Source organism: Hemitrygon akajei, chromosome 9 (assembly GCF_048418815.1).
Source record: "Hemitrygon akajei chromosome 9, sHemAka1.3, whole genome shotgun sequence".
Taxonomy (NCBI): Eukaryota; Metazoa; Chordata; class Chondrichthyes; order Myliobatiformes; family Dasyatidae; genus Hemitrygon; species Hemitrygon akajei.
In genome coordinates, this window is record NC_133132.1 from 60,303,965 (window position 1) to 60,329,275 (window position 25,311).

General features: G+C 42.6%; 1 protein-coding gene across 7 annotated transcripts in view; it reads right to left on the reverse strand.

Annotated features, from left to right (window-relative positions):
* Nucleotides 1–25,311, reverse strand: part of xdh (xanthine dehydrogenase) — a 94,450-nt gene that overhangs the window by 20,532 nt on the left and 48,607 nt on the right. For all 7 annotated transcript variants that reach the window (XM_073056073.1, XM_073056075.1, XM_073056070.1 and 4 more), the window contains 10 exons: nucleotides 24,666–24,785; nucleotides 22,316–22,412; nucleotides 20,279–20,403; nucleotides 18,587–18,720; nucleotides 17,763–17,850; nucleotides 17,592–17,678; nucleotides 14,476–14,667; nucleotides 12,546–12,691; nucleotides 5,021–5,102; nucleotides 715–810 (listed from right to left, as the gene is read on the reverse strand). In XM_073056073.1, the coding sequence (XP_072912174.1) occupies nucleotides 715–810; nucleotides 5,021–5,102; nucleotides 12,546–12,691; nucleotides 14,476–14,667; nucleotides 17,592–17,678; nucleotides 17,763–17,850; nucleotides 18,587–18,720; nucleotides 20,279–20,403; nucleotides 22,316–22,412; nucleotides 24,666–24,785 (1,167 nt within the window). The remainder of the gene's footprint in view (nucleotides 1–714; nucleotides 811–5,020; nucleotides 5,103–12,545; nucleotides 12,692–14,475; nucleotides 14,668–17,591; nucleotides 17,679–17,762; nucleotides 17,851–18,586; nucleotides 18,721–20,278; nucleotides 20,404–22,315; nucleotides 22,413–24,665; nucleotides 24,786–25,311) is intronic.

Below are 25,311 nucleotides of genomic sequence, written 5' to 3' on the forward strand. Positions count from 1 at the left end.
AGGATTAAGCTATAGGAAGAGATTAGGATAGGCTAAGCCAGTTTTCCCCATAGGGCAAAGCAGATTAACATGTGATCTTACTGTTTTATAAAATTATGAAGGACATTGATAATCTGGCTCTCATGGTAGTGAAGTCTAGAACATAGGTTTACAGCAAGAAGGGAACATTTCAGAGGAGATCTGAAGGGTTAAAGTTTTCACACCAAAGGTGGTGATATCTGGAATGAGCTGCTAGAGGACGTGCTGGAGGCAGAGGATATAGCAAAGTTTAAAATTTCTTGAGACCTGTAGGTAAGGAGTGAAGGATGTGGGATTAACATGAAAATGTGGAATTAGCATAGAGAGTCATCATGGATGATGGGGATGATGTGGGCTGTAAGATCCTTTTTCTGTGTTGTACAACTCTGTGATAGAACTAAGAAACGGTACAAACCCAATACTAGAGAAAGGTTATCAAACTGAGAACTTTGTTTCACTATTCACAGATATACCTGATGGCATTTTCAGTTTGATTTCAGGTTTCTAGCAACTGTAGGGTTTTATTTTAACTTTTGGACAAACCCCTGAAGTAAACAGAGATACATTCCTTCTCGGTACTTTCAATCAGTTGATGTCCGAACATTTATGAGGTAGAAACATAAAATAATAAACTGCCAAAGTCTGAAGTAAGAATGACTGTGACCTTGTTTTTGGGAGCCCTTTTCACGTTCATACCTGCACCATCTTGGTGTGGAGTCCTTGGCCCATTTCAGTTCCACCGTGGGTCAGGAGCACCGAGCCATCAGTGTAAATGTGGACCAAAGCCCCTGCCTGCAAAATAACACAAGGGAGCGATTTCACTTTAACCTCGTACCTCATTCCCTATCATATTTCTCTTCCTTTGGCCTCCCAGTGAAGTGACTGTCAGCTCGAGGTAGGAAGCATCTCGTTACCCAGTCTGGAATACTGTAACATTCAGAACCCACCACACCTTTTACCGGCCTTCAGCATTCTCCCCCTGCTAACTCTGACAATGCTCTTTCTCTCTTAGTTACTACGCAACCCTTCCCATTATCTAAGGATAGAAGCAGTCTTTCTTGGTGAAGCAGTGCTTCACTTGTACTGTTTTCAATCTGGACTGAATTTAGTGTTCAAAATATGGTCTCCTCTGCACTGGAGAAACCAAATACAGATTGGGACATAGCATTGAGTCTGCAGGAGTGACCTTGAGCTCTCCATAGCCAGCCACTTTCATTCACCACCCCACTCCCACTCTAACCTTTCCATCTCTGGCCTTCCATGCTGCTCAAGAGGAGCAGCACATCATCTTCCCTCTGGGCACATTTCAGCCTTCCGGACTCCCACCGTGGTACACAAGTAGTGTGCATATTCTCCCCGTGAGTTTATGGGTTTCCTCTGGGTGCTCTGGGTTCCTCCCACATTCCAAAGATGTATGGCTTAGGGTTAGAAAGTTGTGGACATGCTATGTTGGTGCAGGAAGTGTGGCAACACTTGCGGGATGCCCCAACACATCTTGGACTTTGTTGGTCATTAACACAAACGATGCTTTCACTCTATGTTTTGATGTACTTGTGACAGACACAGCTAATCTTAATCTTAATCGAATTCTCCAATTTACTTGTTTTTTCTGCCTCTGTTGGGACTGACTGCTTCTACTTGGCAAGTCTTCAACTTGGCTGATTTTTCCCATTTTTTGTACAGCTGGACACTTGGCACATCACACAATCTTACCATTAACGATATGTTACACATACAAGGAAGCTTAATCAACCCAGATGAAGGGTCTTGACCTGAAATGTCCACTGTCCATTTCTCTCCACAGCTGCTGCCCGGCACACCTAATTCAAATACTGAATTCCAGATTCCAGAATCTGCAGTTTCTTGTGTCTCCAAACTTAATCTGATTTTAACTGCTTCTTAAAGTCCTACTTGAGCTTTTTTTTTCCAGATTCAGATTTATTTATTAATTCAAATAAACTAAAAACATGCAGTGAAATGCATTTACAGCCAACACCACTGAAGGATGAGTGTTACCACACACTCCGGTGCCAACATTGCAAGCCCCCAATGCTTGCCAGAACAACACAGAACACAACAAAACGCAATGAGCAAAAAAACAACATCAGAGAAACAAGCCACCCTGTGCCTGCCTCCCTCACACCCACACAAGCAGACAATCCTGTAATCCCAGGGCAGGACTCTGGACCTCTGGTCTCCAGTCTCCAGGCACGGAGATTCAACTTCCATACTTCCGATCAATCTTTGGTATCAGCCCCCAGACTAGACAATAACAGGACCCCCAGACGCCAGGCTCGCTGAGACTCCAGCCCTTATGCCTCCTGCCTGCGTGGACATCCAATCCTGGCAAGCATCAAGCCCAAAATCCTTCATTATCTGCTCACGTCACTGATTTTCGAGCATGGGACAGAGGCCTAGTCTCCAACGTGACCTCTTATTCCTCCACATCCCTGTCTCTAAACCCTCCCCCACATCCCTGTCCTTAAGCCCTAACCGGAACACTCACTCCACTCTCCGTCCCTAAAACCTTTCCTACAAACGTTAAGAGCAACTAAATCTGAACCATGATCTCAACGGAGTCTTCAGCTTTCAGCCTATCAGAGGTATTCCCTTTTGATGCACTATCAATAACTCCAGAAGACTGGAAGTAGAGTAAATACCGAAAGGCTTTTATCAGCAGTAAAACGGAGCACATCCATGCCGGATGACTGCCCTGGACTGTGGGAGGAACAGTGACACAATCACCTTTATCCAGGGGTCTGTGGGAGGAGCCACAGGAGCAGTCAGCAGTGGGGCGTGTCCAGACAGGTATACATGGTTTACCACACCTTTATTCAACACACCCCTCTCTTTCTTATTCTCTGACCCAAAACTAACTTGTTTCTCTCTTTTCCAGTTCTGACAGCAGGTCCTAGACTTCAAATGTTAACTGTTTATCTTTCTCCGCAGATGCTGCCTGTCCTGCTGAATGCTTCCAGAATGGTCACTGTCACAAGCCTTTCCTTCCTTTCTGCTGGATCTCCCCATTCCTCTGCCATTCGTTGCACCTCTAACAGATCCCACCTCTGATGAAGGGCGTCTGACCTGAAATGTTAGTGCTGTCTCAGTTACCACATGTGCATGTGAGTGGGTGGGTATTGAGGACATCAGGGTCACAGAGAGGCCATACTAAAGGAGCAAGAGGCATGAACTGTTTTACAAATAAAAACCCACCTCCCATAAGCCGCTGAGAGTTTCCAGCATTTTCTATTTTAATTTGGATTTACCATAGACTCAGTGTCATAGAACACACACCACCAGGCTCAAGGACAGCTTCTATATGGCTGTTATAAGATTATTCCACAGTCCCCTCGTATGACAAGATGAATTCCTGGCCGCACAATCTACCTCGTCATGACTTTGCACATTATTGTCTGCCTATACTGCACTTCCTCTGCAACTCTGACACTTCATTCTGTACTCCGTCATATCAGAATAAGGGAGGATCTCATTGATAGAGTGGACATGGACAGGATGGTTTCAATAGTGAGAGAGTCTACGACCAGAGAGCACAGCCTCAGAATAGAGTCATACCCTCGGCAAAAGAGATGAGGAGGTATTTCCTTAGCAGGAGCAGGGGTTCCCAACCAGGGGTCCATGGATCCCTTGCTTAATGGAATTGGTCCATGGTATGAAAAAGGTTGGGAACCCCTGAGCTAGAGGGTAGTGAATCCATGGGTGTGTTCTGTTTAAAGCAAAGGGTGCTAGCTTCTTAGTTAGCAAGGGCATCAAAGGTTATAGGATGAATGCAGGAGATCGGCGTTGAGGGGGAAAATAAATTAGCCATGGCTCAATGGTGCAGAACACTTGATGAGCTGACTAGCCTAATTCTGCTCCTGCAGCTTATAACTTAACATCTTTTCCTTTGTACTGCCTCAGTGTACTGATGTGTTGAAATAATCAGCATGGGCGGGATGCAAAACAGACAGTAATAAACAAATGTATCTGCTTATATAGCATGAGAACAAGCCTTTCATCATGCTCACCAAGATGTCTGTCTAAGTTAGTCCCTTTTGCCTTCATTTAGCCCCATATTCCTCTAAAGCTTTCCAATCCATGCACCTGCACGAGAGTGTTTTAAATGCTATTAATGTACAGTACCTGTCTCTACAGTGCCATGTTGTGCCATTGGACAAGAGAGCAACTGCTTTCCCATTGTACTGAGATTCCCAGTTATGACCACGTGACACTTAATATTTGCCCAGCATGGTGGGGGAGACCATGGAGAAGCTGAAGGCTGAGGTGATGAGATATCTGTTAGGCATTAAATTCTTTATTCCTAGACAGAGGATGGAAGACACCCACTTTGGGGTTCTAGGGTGACAGATGAGGTTGATGTGGGAATCATAAACTCTTCCACAGATAGAACAGGGAGATGAGGTGGTCCTTTTCTTTCACCCCTTTAGCACAGCCTTTATATACACACCATGCATGACTCAGCTTCTTAACACTAACCCATGGCTCCTGGTCCTTTGCCTCCGTCTTGGCTTCCTGCCTCTCTCTCTTGCCTGCACTGCCATCGATGGTGGGGTTGCCAGCTCACAAGCCCACACTCAGCACAGTCCATGTTCTCAGTTCCTGACTCTGGTAATGCCACAGTACATCTCCGACTCCAGGCTCAGACCAACCCTCCACCCTCCATTCCATCACTGCCTACAGAACTGAGTCAGCAAAGTAGGGATAAGGTACAGATCAGCCATGATCTTTGACTAACCGATTAGGTTCAAGGGGCTGAATGATGTTTCCTGATCAAAGTTAGTCCTGATTTTCCCCTTTCAGATGCTGCCAAGCCTGCTGTGTATTCCAATGGTATTTTTTTCTTTAATGATAGTTTCAATTTGGTTTTTTTTTTCATAAATCGCATGGTATTGCAACACTAGCTCTTGGCTTATTTCTAACCCCATCCTCGTACCCCACACCCCTCCCATTATCAATGTCCCCCCCATCCTCACTCCTTTTGTACCTGATTCAAAAACTTAGCAGTGAAGCTTATTCCGAACATGGTTGGAATAATCGCCAGTCCCCTCTTCTTCCAGCGATGCTGGCTGGCATAAAGATCAAAGGGACAGTTAGTTCTCACATGATATACTGGAAATTAAATCAGAGTCAAGTTTATTATCTTACAGCTTACGTTGCGGAATTCGTTGTTCTGAGGTAGCAGCACATGTGCAAAGACAAAATTATATAAATTGCAAAACTAAAGAATGACCAAAAATAAAGGAATAATGAGGGTTCATGGAATGTTCAGAAATGTGATGCTAAAGGGGAGGAAGCTGTTTCTGAATCATTGAGAGTGGATCTTCAGGTTCTTGTATTTCCTCCCTGATGGCAACAAAGAGAAGAAAGCATGGCCCAGAAGGTGAGGGTCCTTAATGACAGGGTGGGTTGTGCCTGTGATGGAGCTGGCTGAGCCTAGAGCCCCCACCAGCCTCTTGGGATCCTCTGCATTGGATCCTCCATGCCAGGCTGGGATGCAACCAGTCAGAAAGCACATCCATAGGAATTTGTGAGAGTGTTTGATGACATATCACATCTCTTCAAGCTCCTAATGGAATAGAGCCACTGGTGTGCCTGTTAATGACGGCATCAGTATGTTGGGCCCAGGATAGATCCTTCAAGATGCTGAAGCCCAGGAATTAACCCCACTGACCTGGTGGATCTGACAATTCAAATGTTATTTTCTTTGCAGATAACAATTAATTATCTCCTTGTATTGTATATAATTACTTATACACAAGTAACTATTTTTATGACCCTTCTTGGCTATATTATGCATAACAGTTTGATATGTCTTTGGTGATTATACAAAGTATAATTCTGGAAAGCTCTGCATTAAATGGCTAGAATTTTCTCATTAGTTATCTTTTTAGTGCAGTGTTGAATAAGTATTTTTAAATTGGATTATTGTCATCAATGGTATTTTCTTGCATTTTGGGTATAAAATAGCAAGGTGTCATCTTCAGACTGTTTTGTCTTCAAGTAGTAAGACTCCCTGTCACTGTTCTGTTTCTGTTCTCTTTGTTCTATCAACTCTTAATAAAACAATCATGAAGCAAAATGTTTTATGCCTTGTTCCTGACTTCTAAAAGAACCCTGGACTTAAACACCAGAATCCATCAGCTTTGGCACAGTCGGCAGGATATTCCAGAGTTTAAAATTCATTATATTCAAAGCCAAAGGAGGGAATTTTTAGCACGCAACAAAAGCAGTAAGAACTGACACTGTTTCTCTGTTGTCTGAGGTAAAAAATAAGCTATGGCTTCAAAATCAGGATTGAGGACTGTTACATTGCTATTTAAAAGGAAAACAGCTGTGAAAATATTGGTTGCAATCCATTTGCTCCTTACCTATTCGATTACAATCTATTTTGGTCACACAGTAATCTATTTATGGTACCTGCTGAGTATAGTTGTTATACAAATCTCTTTGGTCCTAACCTATATGGTTACGATCTATTTGGGTACCTGGTGAAAATAGTGGTTGTATCATCTATTTGGTTGTAACCTAATTGGTCACAATCTATTTGCTTGTTGAACCAACCTATGTGGTTGTGATCTACTTGGTAGCTGGAGCAATCTATTTGCTATTTGGTTACAGTTCGTTAATATTTTGAGATCTTTGTGAAAGTGATAAAAGTATGTATGAATTAAGATCAAATTAAAACAATGGCCAAAGTTGTGAAACTCACTAGAGACTCTTACCTGATAAAAAAATCTCTGTTTGATAAAATGAATGAAAAAGCCTGGATGAAAAATTACCAACAATGTTAAGTTAAGCATGTGTTGAGTACAAGAAAATGGCTGCAACTGATTTAGAGGTAAGAGGGCATGGTCGGTTTGATCGAATATGTGAGCGACTGAAAGAGCTAATACGGCGAGTAAAATCTTGTACAAAAACAGCATGATAGAGACAGGAAGAGATCTAAAGAGCAAATTTTTGCATTAACCAAGCGAGTGGAAGAACAACGTGATAATTCAATCGAGGTGCAACGGACAAAGTTTCAAAGCGAACTGAAGAAATGTAAGAAAGCGCAGTTGCGACCGCAAGTAGGCGCTCCTGCTAGAGACACTAGTATTACAGGACGGACATGACACGGACTCTACAGTGGTCCCTGGCAGCTCAAGTGAGAATGACAGTGCTCTAAGAAAGGCCAGGAGAGTAAAGACACACAGGATTGAAGGTAAAACCATTGTTAAAGTATGGATAAGCTAGTGGCAGATCCATCAAGTATTGCTCAACCACTGAACAATCTGCTGAAGGACAGTAAAGTTCAGACAATCCTATGGCTCTTAATGAAAAAGTGCCTCAAACTTTAAAGTGATATTGTGTACTGCACTGGCATTAGGAATTCCTGATACAGGTAAATCATTTACACTGTATATTAATGAGAAATACATGATGGCAGCTTTAATTCAAGAACATAGAGACCAACAGCATCCTGTTGGTTATTACTCTGCTAAAGATCTGATTCTATATACGGGTGGCTCCTTACTGACCGAGGGGGGATTTTGGATGGCTGGGTGGGCAGTTGTTTCTGAAACCGAAATGCTGGCATCAAGAAACACGGTTCCTGATAGTTCTGTGCAACAGGCAGAACTGAAAGCTTTGATTGTTCATGGCTTTGGAAACAGACAAAGAAGGTTTCTTATGGCGGTAGGATCTTCAATCAAGAGCAGCCAACCGATACAACAACTTAGGGGTGTTACACAATTGCCATCAGAAGTCGTTGTATTAAAACGTAAAAACCACACTAAGATGATGACAATGAGGAGCCGTGGAAATGCACTTGCAGATGAAATTGCAAAAGGCAGCACAGGGAGGAATAAAAAAGATAAAAGTACAACCAAAAAACAAACACAGTGAGGCAAAGTTGAACTCTGTATCACAGATGAAGTTGAAAGGTATCTGAGTGATGCAAGGTCAATGCTTTAACCAGGAGAAGTGGTCTTGAATGGAGAATGGTGGGTCGTTAAATGCCAAATGAGTGTGGAGCTGTGGCACTAGTCATAGACTTGTAGCCCCAACTACACTGCGTTCTTATCGAGCACAGCAAATACACTTCCTAGGACACATTGAAGTGCAAAAGATTATTGACAGATTCTCCCAATGGTGGTGGACATAAACTCGACAAATGTTTGAAAGATGCATGACATGCCAGAAAGTGAATCCTGGAGCAGCGGAAAAGCTACCATAATTAAGTGCTCCTGCCCCACCTGGTACATTTTTACTTTTACTAGTGGACTTACCAAAGTGTTAGGGTCACTCAGATGTGCTGGCAATAGTGGATAGACTTTCAAGATGGGTGGAAGCTATTTCAACAGGGAAAGCCACTGCTAGACTCACAGCAAAAGCTCTAATCAATGACTATATTCCTAGATGGAGATTGCCACGTTACATTGACCCTGATTAAGGAACACATTTCACTGTGAGTATTTGTCAGGAATTATGTAGACTGATGAACATTGTCCACATCGTCCAGAGTCATCAGGATAAGTCGAACGAATGAATGAATGGAATCTTCAAACAATGATTGACTAGGTATAGTGAGGAAGGCATATCATAGCCTACGGCTCTTCCTACGATATTATGAAGCATCTGAGCAACCCAAACAAGAAAATTAAAACAAGTCCATTTGAGATCGTAACAGGGCATTCTATGTCACTGATGAGAACCCATGATCTCAGAGCCTGATAAACTGTACACATTGTGGCAGATGGTTTGGTTAACTATTGTGTGAAATTAACCCAGGCTGTCAGTCTGCTTCTCAACAGGTTTCTGCCACTTGCAAAGACTAAACTTAAGGAGGACACTTTCTAATTCCTAGCATAAAGGTTCTGATTAACAAACTGCATAAGGATCCATGAGATCATAAGACCATAAGATATAGGAGCAGAAGTAGGCCATTGGTCCATTGAGTCTACTCTGCCATTCAATCGTGGGCTGATCCAATTCTTCCAGTCATCCCCACTCCCCTGCTTTCACCCCATACCCTTTGATACTCTGGCTAATCAAGAACCTATCTATCTCTGCCTTAATTACACTCAATGACTTGGCCTCCACAGCCACTCGTGGCAACAAATTCCACAAATTTACCACCCTTTGACTAAAGTAATTTCTTTGTATCTCTGATCTAAATGGAAGTCCTTCAATCCTGAAGTCATGCCCTCTTGTCCTAGACTCCCCTACCATGGGAAATAACTTTGCCATATCTAACCTGTTCAGGCCTTTTAACATTCAGAATGTTTCTATGAGATCCCCCCTCATTATCCTGAACTCCAGGGAATACAGCCCAAGAGCTGCCAGACATTCCTCATTAAGTACCCCTTTCATTCCTGGACAAATTCTCGTGAATCTTCTCTGAACCCTCTCCAATGTCAGTATGTCCTTTCTAAAATAAGGAGCCCAAAACTGCTCACAATACTCCAAGTGTGGTCTCACGAGTGCCTTATAGAGCCTCAACATCACATCCCTGCTCTCATACTCTGTACCTCTAAAAATGAATGCCAACATTGCATTCACCTTCTTCACCACCGAGAGGTTAACCCTTAGGGTATCCTGCACAAGGACTCCCAAGTCCCTTTACCTCTCTGCATTTTGAATTCTCTCCCCATCTAAATAATTGTCTGCCCATTTATTTCCAACATTGTATTTCATTTTCCACTTCTTTTCCCATTCCCCTAAACTATCTAAATCCCTCTGCAGGCTCTCTGTTTCCTCAACACTACCCACTCCTTCACCTATCTTTGTATCATCGGCAAAGTTAGCCACAAATCCATTAATCCCATAGTCCAAATCATTGACATACATCGTAAAAAGCAGCAGTCCCAACACTGACCCCTGTGGAACTCCACTGGTAACCAGCAGCCAGCCGGAATAGCCCTTATTCCCACTCTCTGTTTTCTGCTGATCAGCTTATGCTAGTAAGAATAGGACAGATGGTATAAAAGCAAAGATAGCATGCAGTTGGACTGTTAGGAAGGGCAGCCAGCAGGGTGAGTATCAGTGCATTTGGGATGCAGAACCAAAAAGGGTATCAAATTAAGCACTCAAAGTGTTATATGTATCTCAATGCATGGAGTATAAGAGATAAGGTGGATGATCTTGTTGCACTATTACAGATAGTCAGGTATGATGTTGTGGCCATCACTGAATCGTGGCTGAAGGATTGATGTAGGTGGGAACAAAATGTTGAAGGATATATATTCTATTGGAGGGATAGGAAGGTAGGCAAAGTTGGTGGCATGGCTCGGCTGATAAAGAATGGCATCAAATCAGTAGAAGGATGTGACATAGGATCAGAAGATTTTGAATCTTTGTGGGTTGAGTTAAGAAACTGCAAGGGTAAAAGGACCCTGATGGCAGTTATATACAGGCCTCCAACAGTAGCTGGGATATGGACCACAGATTACAACAGGAAATAGAAAAAGGTGTCAAAAGGGCATTGTTCTGATAGTCATGGGAGATTTCAACATGCAGGTCAATTGGGAAAATCAGGTTAAAAATAGATCTCAAGAGAGTGAGTTTGTTGAATGTCTAATAGATGGCTTTTTAGAGCAGTTTGTCATTAAGCCTACTAGGGGATCAGCTATACTGGATTGGGTGAGATGTAATGAACCGGAGGTGATTAGGGAACTTAAGGTAAAAGAACCTTTAGGAGGCAATGATCACAATTGTGTTTAACTTGAAATTTCATAGGGAGAAAATAAAGTCTGACGTAGCAGTATTTCAGTGGAGTAAAAAAAATTACAGTGGTATGAGAGAGGAGTTGGCCAAAGTAAATTGGAAGGAGATGCTAGCAGGGATGATAGCAGAGCAACAATGGTGTGAGTTTCCGGCAAAAATGAAGTTGCAGGATAGATATATTCCAAAAACAAAGAAAAACTCAAATGGCAAAATAGTGCACCCATGGCTGCCAAGGCAAGTCAAAGCTAATGTAAAAGCAAAAGAGAAGGCATACAACAAAGCAAAAATTAGTGGGAAGACAGAGGATTGGGAAGCTTTAAAACCCTATAGGGAGCAAGTAAAAGAATCATAGGGAGGGAAAAGATGAGATATGAAAGCAAGCTAGCAAACAATCACAAAGTGGATAATAAAAGCTTTTTCAACTAAGTAAAATTGAAAAAAGAGGAGAGTGAAATAAGAACAGCTAGAAAATGAGGCTAGAGAAATAATAATGGGAGACAAGGAGTTGACAGATGAACTAAATGAGTATTTTGCATCAGTCTTCACTGTGGAAGACAGTAGCAGTGTGCCAGAGGTTGAAAGGTGTGGGGGAAGAGAAGTGAGAGCAGTTTCTATTACAAGGGGGAAGGTGCTCAAGAAGCTGTAAGAAAAGATGTGCTGGCATTGGAGAGGGTTCAGAGGCAGTTCACAAAGATGATTCTGGAAATGGAAGGATTATCATACAAGGAATGTTTGATGGCTCCAAGTCTGTACTCATTTTAACTTAGAATGATGGGGAGGGGATCGCATTGAAACTCAAATGTTGAAAGGCCTAGACAGAGTAGATGTAGAAAGGATGTTTCCCATGGTGGGGGAGTCTAGGACAAGAGGGCACAGCCTCAGGATAGAGGGGTGTTCATTTAAAACAGAGATGCAGAGAAATTTCTTTAGCTAGAGGGTGGCGAATTTGTGGAATTTATATAATTACTTAGATGCAAGTAACTGTTTACTATAATTCCTAGTGGCTACAGTAAGCACAACAGTTTAATACACCTCTGGTGGTTATACAAATTATATTTCTGGAAAGCTCTGAAAGCTCTGCATTAAGCGGCGAGTATTTTCTTATTAGTTAACTTTTTACTGCAGTATTGAACAAGTATTTTCAAATTGGATTATTGTTGTCTATGGAATTTTCTTATCTTCTGGGTATAAAAGTAGTTGTTTTATGCTAGTTGTTTTAGACTCTCTCTTTATAAGACTCTCTGTCACTGTTCTGTTTCTGTTCTCTTTGGTCTATCAACTCTTAATAAAACAATCATGAAGCAACAAGTTTTATGCTTTGTTCCTGACTTCTAAAAGAACCTTAGATTTAAATGCAAGAATCCAACATACCTGTCAATAAGGACTGGTGTGAGTTCTCCTAATTAAACCATGGAACCATGGAATGCAGCACACAAAAGAGACCATGGCTCATCGAACCCATATGACAAATGAATCAGGAGCTAGAGACCATTTGGCCCTTCAAGCCTGCTTTGCCATTTAATAAGATTGTGGCCAATCTGATTCAACTGTGTATGCTGGCCCACTCCTCCAGTACCCTCTCACCCCTTTCTTCATATAGCACCTCAGAAATATTCAAAGATTCTTTTAACACAAGGAGCACTTAACCCCTTCTAACTCATTCCATCAGCTAATTTGATCAGCTCCATTTGTTGCCTCATATCCTTCAACTTGCTTTGAATTCTTTCACCAGCAAACTGCTTGTAACTCAAGGGTTGAAGTAAAGAATAATGTTAAAGGGACATACGCCAAAACTTCCACCTGACCTGTTAAATACATCCACTGCCTTTCTTCTGCTCTGATAGGATGAGCCCACCATGCACTCATCCCAACATTTTCCAATATTCACATCTTCCATCTTTTGGTTGAAATGGGTGGTATCTCCTTCTTGGTAAAGATTCAACTTCCGTACCTTGGGAATGGAAAGGAAAGAGGTTTGCTTTGGATAAAGTAACAGAAGCTGACACGTAACATCCATGAACACTGGGATACGGGTTTTGTGTCTGCTGCCCAACTAATTAAACCAATGAATGGGTATAACAAAACCCAGCCTTCAATGGAGTGTCAGTGTCCAGGACATTTGATCCCATGCTGGAGAAGTACAATGAATGGACTGGGATTGTATCTGGGGTGTCACATCTCAGGTGAACCATCTCCTCCATGTCCACGGGCAATGCATGCCAAATTCCAACCCTATCCCATATAAAACATTATTCATCACTGTGTCATTCTCAGTTCTCTTCCCTTTTATAGCTCTGACCTCTAATCCTCAATTCCCCCTCCAAAAGAAACAATCTTTCCTAATCTGCCCAGACATTGCATATTTTGTACACTTCCAACAAATTCCCCTCATCCTTCCTTCCTCTAAAGAAAATATTCCTGGCCTTTCTATCTTCTAACTATGCTCCCTCATCCTGGACCCACTCCTGTAAATCTTTCCCGCACCCTTTCCAATGTCCTTAACAAAGTGACCAAACTTGAACACAATAGTCCAATTGAAGCCAGACTAAATGTTGAGCAAGACTTCTCTGCTGTTAAATATTTCAAGAACTTATTGATAAAACTCAAAATTATGTTTGCCTTGTTTTGAACTTTTTTTCACCTGTACTGACACTTTCAATGCCTTCTGCACACAATCACTCACCCCTCTGACCCTGCACTGCTTTTACAATCCTTTTATTCTACATTATCTCTTCTCATCTTTCCTTCCAAGGTTCATCACCTCACATTTCTCTGTATTAAGCTTCATCTGCCATACAACGGCTCGTCCACCAGCCTATTTACAACCTTCTGCCATCACTGCCTTCTTTGCAGTGAAGCTTTGTGTCATTTCCAAAGTCAAAAATTGAGGCTTACACCTTGTTTCATCCCAGATTCTGATATTAATGGAGTCCTCGCATGGGTTGGTGGGAAACACCACGATACACTTCATCCACTCCGATAAAATCTCATTCACCTTAACCTATTGTTGTCCATTAGCCAACTTTGCGTCCATTTTGTCAACATCCCTTTTATGCCATCTGCTATAACTTTGTTGATAAGCCTGCTATGTGACATCATATCAAAAGTCTTCTAGTAATCCAGTTGTTCAAAACTCTATCCATTACCACATTCAAAATTAAATTAAGATGCTTCAGCGTGATTTTCCCTGAACATCCATACTGGCCTGCTTTTACTAATCCATTTATATCCAGGTAACTACCAGTTCTGAATGAGTTCAATGTTTCTGAAATCTTTAACACCACTGAGGTTTAACTGGACAGCCTCAGTTTGCCGGATTATCCTTACACGCTGCTGTTGAACATCTGCAACTTCCCAGTCCTCCAGACTCCACCTCCACGTCACAGAAGCATTCAACAGAATGTTTGTTGGGGGAGAGGGGAGTGCGAAGAGTTGAAATCCCACTTGGCTATCTGATGGGTGTGGCAGTACTTAAAACCCCAACCGGTGAGTGGAGTAGCGGGAATTAAAATCCTGCCTAGGTGAAATGCAAACCCGTGTATGATCTGGGAGAATTTGACTCAATAACTCAACCCTACTGCTCCATCCTGGGATTTTGCTGTACTGTAATGTTCCCACCAAACATTCACATGATATAAGGTGTGATTTTGATTCTCATGTGGATTTTGTGAGCTATCATCCAAGCCTGGGCTTCAAAGGCCCTACCTCACTCTCCCAGCAACATCAGCACCATACTTGCTCTGCAGGGAGTCCACTCTTCTGGATAATAGCGTCCATCCAGCTCTCAGCCATCATCATCCCCTGAGGCCCCCCGAATCCGCGGAACGCCGTGTTGGAAGGTAGGTTCGTTTTGCAGACGTAGCCGATGGCTCGAATGGCTGGAATTTTATAACAGTTCCCAATGTGAAGGAAAGCCCGTTCCAAGACCTGACGTGGGGGGGAGATGAAGAAGGGTGTGTGAAAGAGGGCGGGGGTGTGGGAGGGTGTGGAAGAGAGGGGGTGAGGGGTTGTGGGGGTGTGGGAGAGAGGGGGTGGGAGAGGGGGGTGAGAGAGGGGGGTTGGGGAGAGGGGGTGGGGGAGAGGGGGTGGTGGAGAGAGGGGATAAAAATCATTATTTTATGGTTCCCTCAGTAATCCTGTTAACAAAATAATTAACCCAACAACATGTGATTGCAGCAGGGTAAATCTGCTTGAATCTGCTCCCCATTGAATCATAACATGCATGCCTGATCTACCAATTCCAATAATATCCTGACCTTTGGAATGTAAAACTGAGCAACTACTGTTCAACGGAATGGTGAACTGCAATTCCAAGTGAAGAGGTTACTCTGTCAGTCTAAAATGTCCAAATCCTTTATCTGCAGTACTTGTCACCTAGTTCCAGCAACCTACTTTTGCTCTGCCTACGACTACAAAAATTGCAGAGAATTGTGGACACAGCTCAGCACATCATGGGAGCAACTCTGTCTACACTTTATGGGCCCCAGTAAAGCAGCCAATATAATCTTTCTTCTCCCCTCTCCCACTGGACAGCAGATACAAAGGTCCAAAAATCATGTACCACCAGGTTCACAGTCACTTACTATGTCTATGACAACAATCACATGCCTAACTACACTGGTCTCATTTAACAGTCGTTAGCCTTTTATATCTGGGCATTCAAGGGGGGGTGGGGGTCACTGAAATATTTGTTAAATGTTCTGAGAGTATATACTCCCACCACTCAATTACACTGTCCCAGATTGCAGGCACCATCTGGGTGATTTTTATTTTCTCAAATCCACTCTTACCCCTTCTGCTTTTGTATATCTTTGTTATGAGGAGAAGATTCCCACCATCCACACTGCTCCATCAAGTTCCACTCAGCTCCTCCATTCAAGGAAAACAGACATAGCCTATCCAGTCTGTCGTCATAGCTGACACATTCTATCCAAGGCAATATCCTCATTAATATCTTCTACCCCCTCTCCAGTGACTAGAACTACACACAAAACTTCAGTTGTTGTCCTACCAAAGTTATATCAAGTTATGATACACCTTCCAAGTTCTTGCATTCTATATCCCTGTTAATGAAAGCTAGCAGCCTGTATGCCTACTTTACCACCTTATCCTCTTGTGCAGTCACATTTGGAGATCATTCACAGGTCTGACTGCTCCTCTCTACTTCTTAGATCCTCACCACTCATTGCATATGCCCTACCCTTACTAGCCATCCCAAATTGTTTCACCTCACACTTATTGACATTAAATAAGCATGAGGTTTGGGGTATTTGGAAGCATGTAACAAAATAGGCCAAAGTCAGCAAGGTTTCCTTAAGGGGAAATCTTGGCTGAAAACCTTTTGGAGTTATTTGAGAAAATAACAAGCAGAATATACAAAGGGGTATGTTGTTTACATGAAAGGCCTTTGACAAAGAGCTGCACATAAGGCTGTTAAAAAAGTATTTATTTAGCTTTCATAATATGGTATTTATTTATAATAAACTATTACAGGAAAGATACCAGAATGGATTGAAGTTTGGCTGACTGGCAGGAGGAAAAGAGTGAGAATAAAGAGGTCCATTCCTGATTGGCTAGTGGTGTTCTTTTCACATTATATGTCAATGATATGGTTGACAGCTTTGATGGCTTTGTGGAAATGTTTGCGATGGTACAAAGATTGGTAGAGGGGCAGATAATGTTGAGGAAGCAGTGAGTCTGCAGGAGGACTTGGACACATTAAGAAAATGGGCAAAGAAGTGGCAGATGGAATGCACTTTGGTAGAAGGAATAAAGCCATACACTATATTCTAAATGGTGAGCAAATTCAGAAATTAGAGGAGCAAAGAGACTTGAGAGACCTCATGCAGGATTCCCCAAAGGTTAACTTGCAGGCTGAGTCAGTGGTAAGGAAGGCAAAAGCAGTTTTGACAGGTCTAAAATATAAAAGCAAGGATGTTATACTGAGGCTTTATAAGATATTGGTCAGACTACACTTTAAGTATTATGAGCGGTTTTGGGCTCCTTATCTAAGAAAGGCTGTGCTGGCTTTGGAGAAAATCTAGAGGAGGTCACAGGAATGATCCCAGAAATGAAAGGGTTAACAAATGAGAAGAGTTTGATGGTGCTGGGCCTGTACTCACTGGAATTTAGAAGAATAAGGGAGCATCTCATTGAAACCTATTGAATTTTAAAAGACTTAGATAAACTGGCCTTGGAGAAGATGTTTCCTACAGTGGAAGAGTCTAGATTCTGACGGCACATGCTCAGAACAGAGGGATGTTCCTTAGGAACATAAATAAGGAGGAAGTTGTTCTTAGGCAGATGGTGGTGAATCTGTGGAACTCATCGCCTCAGTGCCTATATAGGCCAAGTCATTGGGTATATTTAAAGAGAGGTTGATAGGTTCTTGAGAAGGATATTATACCTGCCATGATGGTTGGCAGAGCAGACTCGAAGAGTCAAATGGTCTAATTCTGCTCCTATGTCTATGGTCTCATGGTTTAAATGTCATCTGCATTGCTTTGCTCAAGTTACCAGCAAATCAATAGAATTCTGTAACCTAAAACTATCCTTCTCACTATCCACAACACCATAATATTTCATAAACAAAATCTGTAGTCTTTCTATAAAGTCCCCCCTTTTCACCTTTTGCCTTTTAAGTCTCTTCAGTTTTCTTGTGTTTCTAATGTTATGTGCTTGTGATGCTGCTGCAAATAAATTACTTTGATTTTTTTTCTCCACAGGTGCTGCTCAACGTGCTGAGTATTTTTTTTCTATTAAGTGCTTTTATTTTTGTCCTGTGTGGAATGGGTTCTAGGTCAGTTAAAAATAAAGTTAAAAATAAGTTTGTGTATCTTAGTCTAACATACAGCAGATGAAAGATCCAGGGTATTTCCTGCATTGCAGTAGAGTGCGAGATCCACAGCCATGATTTTCCCACTTTTCTGGTACCCAACCTGAAAGGAAAATACAGGGCAACATTCCATGAATAGCAAGTGAACAACTGCAACAACAATTCTCTTGAACTGCTCAAGCCTTACCTTGTAGCGTCCCAGAAAAGGATTTCTTCCCCCACTCACCAACATGTCTACATCACGACTAAGTGCACATCGAACAGGGCGCTTAGTCCTGTCGGACAAGAGGGAAGATGAGAGGAGATGAAGCAGGACGAAAGCGAGGCCATGAAACCTTTCCCATTCTCACTGTGAATGGTCAAACTTCCCGAAAAACAATTAGTCAGGAGCCGAGCAGATTTGGCAGGGCCAAACACTTGGTGTTCATCAAGTTCTTTGACTTCCCTTTCATCACTGTTCCCCAGAACATAGAGTAGAGAGGCAGAACATGCAGCCCAAACGTTTCTCCCACTATTTATGAACCACATGAGCCACTTCCCACTTAATGTTCCATGCCCAAATCGATATTTATTCATCCATTGTACTGGGGATCACCAGAGCATGGTCATTGATACTGAGCAGCACAGAGGTACACCTTGTAGAGCTTCTGCCTCACAGACCCAGAGACCCATGTTTGATTCTTAGCTCCAGTCCGTTAGTGTAGAATTTGCATGTTCTCCCTGTGAATGCATGAATTCCACACCCCCCCCCCCATGTGCTTCAGTTTCCTCCCACATCCCAAAGACACATGGGTTGGTAAGTTACTTGGCAGGTGTAAACTGCTCCTAGTGTGTAGATGGAGAAGGCAGGGAGGGTGGGGAGAAAGAGAGTTAGTATGTGCAGGGTGTTGATAGAATGTCAGATTAGTGTAATTGAGTCCTTGAATATCAGCATGGACTCAGTGGGCTGAATGGCCACTTCCCTTGCCGTATGCCTTTATGAAGCTGTATCACTTGCGTGCTAACACGTACTTGAAAGCAGCAACCGCCACCACGGTCGACAGTAACGTGCTGCGTGACTCCTTCCCCCCAAAGCCCCCTCCGAGCCGCTTCACCCGACAGCAAATCCTATTGGCAGGGACACCGAGAGCTTTTGCAACAAGGAACTGCAGGAAAACAGCAAGAGGCAAACAGAATTAACACCATGAGGTAAATGCACCCCACACCCAACTCTGATAAATCTAATCCATCTGGAAGATCTCCCACTGTGCAGTCAGTGCCACAGTGGGACAGCTGGGAGAATCACTGCTCCAGACAGCCAGTGCTGTCTGTGTCGAGTTTTCATGTTGTCTGTGTGACACCTACATTTCCTCCAAATGCTGCAGTTTCTTCCCACATCCTAAAGACATGTAGCTAGTAGATTAAAAGGCCTCTGGAAGTTGTCCCATGGATGGATGGGTACTTTATTGATCCCAAAGGAAATTACAGATTCACAGTAGCATTACAAGTGTATAGATATAAATATTAGAAAAAAAGTAGAAAGAATAAAAGGTAAGTTACCACAAACAGTCTAACAGGAATGGGTCATCACTTCCCCGGTTATAGGTTGACTCATTATAGAGCCGAATGGCTGAGGGTAAGAAAGACCTCGTATCGCACTCTTTGGAGCAGCGCAGTTGTCTTATTTGTCTTTTGTCTTTGACATAAGAACTTGGGAATGTGAGTTGAACACTTAAGAAACATCTGGACAAACACCTAAGTTGCCAAGGCAAAGAAAGCTGTAGACCCAATGTGGATAAATGAGATTAATATAGACGTATGCAATGGTCAGCATCAACATGGTGAGCTGAAGGACCTGTTTCTGATCTCTACAACTCTATGAACACCAGTCAGTTTCAGGGAAAGTTAGTGAGGAAAAGAATTTCTCTCTGAGCCAGCAGAGACTCAATCGGCTGAAATTACCACCTTCTTTGTCATAAAGCAAAACATGATCTACTTCTACATTAATTAATCTCCACTTACATCACATTTCCCATCATTAACAATGGTTTCTCAGTAAATAGTCTTCCTGATTGTAAACACTGGATCTTCATAAACCCTCCTCTGCTCCAAGGACAGTATCCCAGCTTCTCTACTCTATCCACATAAACCAGGGGCTCCCAACCTTTCTTATGCCATGGACCCCTACAATTAACCAGGCGGTTCACAGATCTCAGGTTGGGAACACCTGACGTGAGCAAAGTTCCTCATCCTCAGAATCAATTCGGTTGAAACCTGCTGCTCCCCCTCTAAGGCCTCAATATCCTTCCCAAAAGGGTGGCTCCCAGAACTGGACATTATGTTCCAGGGTTTTAAAAAGATTCATAAAGTCTCTACTAGTCTTTCAACACACTGAACCCTGCTCCCTGGATCACTCTGCTCTTGTGCTCCTTGTGGAATTCACTCACTAACCCACACATCTTGAGATGTGGCAAGAAACCTGAGCATTCAGTGATCCATTTAGCTGGTTAACGGGGGAACAAAGACAGTGGTGGTGGTCAGGATGGACCCAATGTCTCTGGAATGGTGAGACATCACTAACTGATGCTTGCAATCTATCAGCACAGACCAGGAACTGAACTGCGGGGTCACTCATCACCATGACCCAGAGTCTGCAAGGGTACTGAAGTAAATTGTCGGCTGGGGGCGACTGCATCGATACGGTAATTGGTCAGAAGCACCTGCCTGTGTTTGTGAAGGGCTCTGTGTTGATGAAAAGAGTTCCATTTCCCCGTCTTCACCTCTGGGCACAGCCACTGTGCAGTGTGTCTCCAGGTAGAAATGCTCCTGGCCTCCAATGTACATCTCCCCTGTGGAAAAACTGTGATGTAAATTTGATGCTGCCACTCGAGGGAGGCATGCCTCTGACAGAGAGTATCCTTGCAAATACATCTGCACAGTAGACAAAGGCAAGGAACTAGCAGCACAGTCATAGAATCATAAAATCATTTAGTCCATGCTGAAACTATTTAAGCTGCCTACTCCCATCGACCTGCATCAGGACCATAACCTTCCCTATCTCTTCCCATCCATGTCCTGATCTAAACTTCTCTTAAATGTTGAAAGCGAGCTCACATTGCATTACTTGTGCTGGTAGCTCATTCCACACTTTCACTACCATCTGAAAGAAGTTTACACTCATGTTCCCCTTAAACTTTTCACCTTTCACCTTAACCATGACCTCTGACTGTAATCCCACCCAACCTCAGGGGAAAAAGGCTGCTTGCATTTACCCTATCGATGCCCCTCATAATTTTGTATACCTCTATTCTATCAAATCTCCTCTCAATCTTCGACATTCAAGGAATAAAGTCCTAACCTATTCAACCTTTCCTTATAAATTAGGTCCTCCAGACCCAGAAACATCCTTGTAAATTTTCTCTGTGCTCTTTCAATCTTATTTACATCTTTCCCGTAGGTAGGTGACCAAAACTGCACACAATACAACACAATCTGCTTATTTGTAGGGCCTGGAAGATAATAAACACATGTAGATAGCCTAACATATAGGTAATCTGACCACCTCGATTAGATCCCAGTCTGTGATCACTTCTAGACATTCATTATTCTATATAAACACCCTAACAGATTTCTACAGATTTACCGTGGGGAACATTTGAGCTGGCTGCATCACCAGCTGGTACGTGGGGGCACCTCACAGGATTGAAATAAGCTGCAGAGTCATAAACTCAGTCAGCTCCATCATGAGCACTAGCCTCAGCAGCACCCAGGGCAACTTCAAGGAGCGATGCCTCAAAAAGGCAGCATCCATCATTAAGGACCCCCATCACCCAGATCATGCCTTGTTCTCATTGCTACCATCAGGAAGGAGGTACAGCAGCCTGAAGGCACAAACTCAGCGATTCAGGAACAGCTTTTTCTCCTCTGCCATCCTATTTCTGAATGGATGTTGAACCCATGAACACTACCTCACTACTTCATCATTTCTATTTTTGCACTACTTTTTGAACTATTTAATATATTGTATATATATTTGCTGTAATTCACGTTTTTTAAGTATGTATTGGATTGTACTGCCATTGCAAAGACAAGGCATTTCATGACATTTGCCAGTGATATTAAACCTGATTCTGATTCTGAACCCATTGAATAGATGTCAGTCTGTAATTGCTCCCAGGTATCCATTATTCTATGAACAGAAACAATAGTTGCAGTAATGCTGAGACTGTGGTAGCCTTGCATAGGAATTTATGCAATGAAGACTCCTCAGACAAAATCAGATAGGGCCTCAGGTACAGCAAATGAGTCAAGACTTGTCCTGCTTTAATGACTTGTGGTGGAGGTAGCTTTCCATCCTATGCCAAGTTTGCAGCTTTCACACAGAGGGTGGTGGGTGTGTGGAACAAGTAGTCAAAGAAAGTGGTAGAGGCAGATACAATTAAACTATTTAAGACATTCGGACAGGTAATGAGTAGGAAAGGTTGAGAATGATATGGGCCAAACACAGGAAAGTTGTACTGACTAGGATAGGCATCTTGTACATCATGGATGACTTGGGCTGAATGGCCTGTTTTTATTCTGTATAGCTCTATAACTCTATTAACCCCCTGAATCTCTAAACAATACTTCAACCTTCATTCAATCTCACTACCATTTTTTTCTGCTTTTAAACCCCTGACCAACCTCTTACTCTCAAAACACTAAAGATTTGACAAATAGTTTTCTCACGAATTCAGCCCACATCTAAAACTAGCAACACACCTTCAATGATGTCATCAGCTTGACTAAATCCTTGTTCGATGTTTCCATTCTCAAGTCTGAACGGTGGCACGTGGAAAGACTGGTGGCTGATGGCTTCCTGTTTGGGAAGAAATCTCTGGTCACGGCTTAAAAACAATAGAGTCATAGAAAAAGACACGAAACCAGCCTACTCGGAGGAGTACAGGATTTGTAGCAATGGGTTAACACTGTGAAGTATTGATTATAGAAATATTCCCCAGGTCTTTCTTTCTAAACATTATAAGTCTATGCATGTGCCTGTCTTAGGTAGACTCATGAACAATAATTGATAAGTGGTAATCGGTTGATTATTGCCTCATGCACTGAGTTACAATGAAGACCTTTGTTTTGCACACCATGCGTACACATCGTTTCATCATATCAGTGCAATGAGGTAGTACACAGGAGAAAAAAGTAACAGAATGCAGAATATAACAATCAAATTGCAGAGAAACTGCTGTACAGGCAGACACAAGGTGCAAGACCATAAGGAGCTAGATAGTGAGGCTAAGACTTACCTATCCTTTCTGCAGAGCTGGGCCATTTGACCTACCGTAATTGCTCAATGCTAGCAATTTCCCATCTTACCTTACTAGAGCCTCCCAACATAGCAAATATCTTTTCACAAAAAAAATTCTATTTAATTTTAACAATAAATTATTTCCTTTACACAGTTGTGTCATGTGAAATGCTACTTATCTACTTAAAATCTACTTATCTGATCTCATCGATAGACGCTCCCAGTTCCCTGAAGTGATTTCCAACAAATTGACCTAGGAGGTATTGCTGTAGAGGAAGTATAGTGGGCAATTGTGTCTTTGTAGGTGCAATGGGCAGGTTTGTCTATGAATGGACAATAGGTAGACGTTTATAAGGAGGAACATTGGATAACAATGTCAATGGAGGGACAACAGGTAACAATCATGGACAGACAATGGTATTACAGAGGGATAATGGCCAATTGGGTCCTCATGTCCCTGGAGCAGGACTTGAACTTGCAATCTCTGACTGGAGTGAGAGAGACAATCCCATGGGCTTATCTGCTGAAGACCATTTTATCACTGGAGTTTGACTCCACCCCTTGAGTCAATAGACATGATTTATAAAACTTCACCATGTGGATTAGCATGAGTTTGCTGAACAAGGTCTCTTAACTTTGGTGTTACTGTGTTCAGTTTAAATCACCCTGCTAGAAGAAAGATGACATTAAGCTAGAAAGAATGCAGAAGAGATTTATGAGAATGGCCCTGGAATTCAAGGATCTGGAGTTATGGAGAGAGGTTGAGCAGCCTAACACTATTCATTGGAGCATAGCTGAACAGCGGGAGGGGATGTTATCATACATAGGTTTATAAAATCATGAGGGCACAGATAGGGTTAATAACTAGTCTCATCTCAGTGTTGGGGAATCAAGGCCTGAGGGGAGAGATTTAATAGGAATCTGATGGGCATTGTTTTCACCCAGAGGGTGGTCAGTAATGGAATGAGCTGCCCGAGGAAGTGTTCGGGGCAGGTAGAATAACAACTTTTGAAAGGTACTAGGACAGGTACATGGACAAGGAAGATTTAGAGGGATATGAGCCAAATGCATGATGCTGCCTGCCCTGCTGTGTTCCACCAGCATTTTGTGTGTGTTGTATCAATCACTATTACTCTGGACTGATTTGATGACCTATAGACTAACTTTCTCGGACTCCTTACAACTCATGCTCGCAGTATTATTTTTGTTTACATGGTCTGTCTCCTTTTGGACATTGGTGTCTGTCTATGTATCGCTTTTCATAAAATTCTACTGTATTGCTTTCTTCTTGTAAATGCCTGAAAGAAAATGAATCCGAAGGCAGTGTATTGCAAGGTATTTATATCGTGATAATACATTTACTTCGAACTTGGTAAATGGGACTAGCTCAGATGGGCATCCTGGTCAGCATGCACCAGTGGATCTTCTGTCCTATATGACTCTCTGACCTGACGTCACAGACACAGCAACGACAGAGAGAGGAGGAAGTCAATGGTCATGGACGTTAGTTCTGGAAAACAAGAGAATGTGTCTAATCAAGGGAGAGACTATGGGTGCAAGGTCACAATGAAATGTGGATGGATGAGGAGCAAGGACACTGAAGGCCAATGGGCACTTCAAAACTCTGGTCAACCAGAGAAAAATAACTTGCTTCAATCACCACAACTTGTAAAGTTTTGGTTTGATTGGCTTTTATCTTTGCATGCTTATCTTCTCAATGTTGAAGAGTGGCCTCAGGAGTAAATGTCAGTCATCCTGCCTGTTATATACGTGGGTGAAATCACAACATTATAACATACATAAGGTAGTTACCTGAATAGTGATGATAGGCTTTAGATTTTTGTATGTGACCTTCACTGCCTTTGCAGCCATCTGGGCATGAGCCTCTGTGTCAGCAACAACTGCCCCGATGATGTGTCCGACACAAGTGACCTACAGAGTGCACAGAAGCAACACAGAGATCATGAAGCACTCACACACGAGGAACAACCGGCTATCCTGCATCAACTCGTACAGCGGTGCCCACCCAGAGAACCTGGGTGCCACGATAGCGCAGTGGTTAGCGGAATGCTATTACAGCCCGGGGCGTTCCGGGGTTCCGAGCTTAATTCTGCCGCTGTTCTGTAAGAAGCCTGTACATCCTCCCCATGGAATGTGTGAGTTTTCCCTGGGTGACCTGGTTTTTTTCTCACAGTCCAAAGACGTACTGGGCAAGTTAATCGGTCATTGTAAGTAGTCCAGTGATTAGGTTAGGGTTAAATCAGGGTTTGTCAGGGGTCAAAGGGCCTACTCCATGCTGTATTGCTAAATAAAACATCAAAATTAAAATTAATTCCAGCCCCAAGCTCACTGAACTGTTAAAGACTGAGTCAACTTCAAAATCACTTTCTGCCTGTGGGGAAAGGTAGTGTCCATTTCCTTCCATTAGTGAGCTCATGATGTGAAACCTGAGGTATAA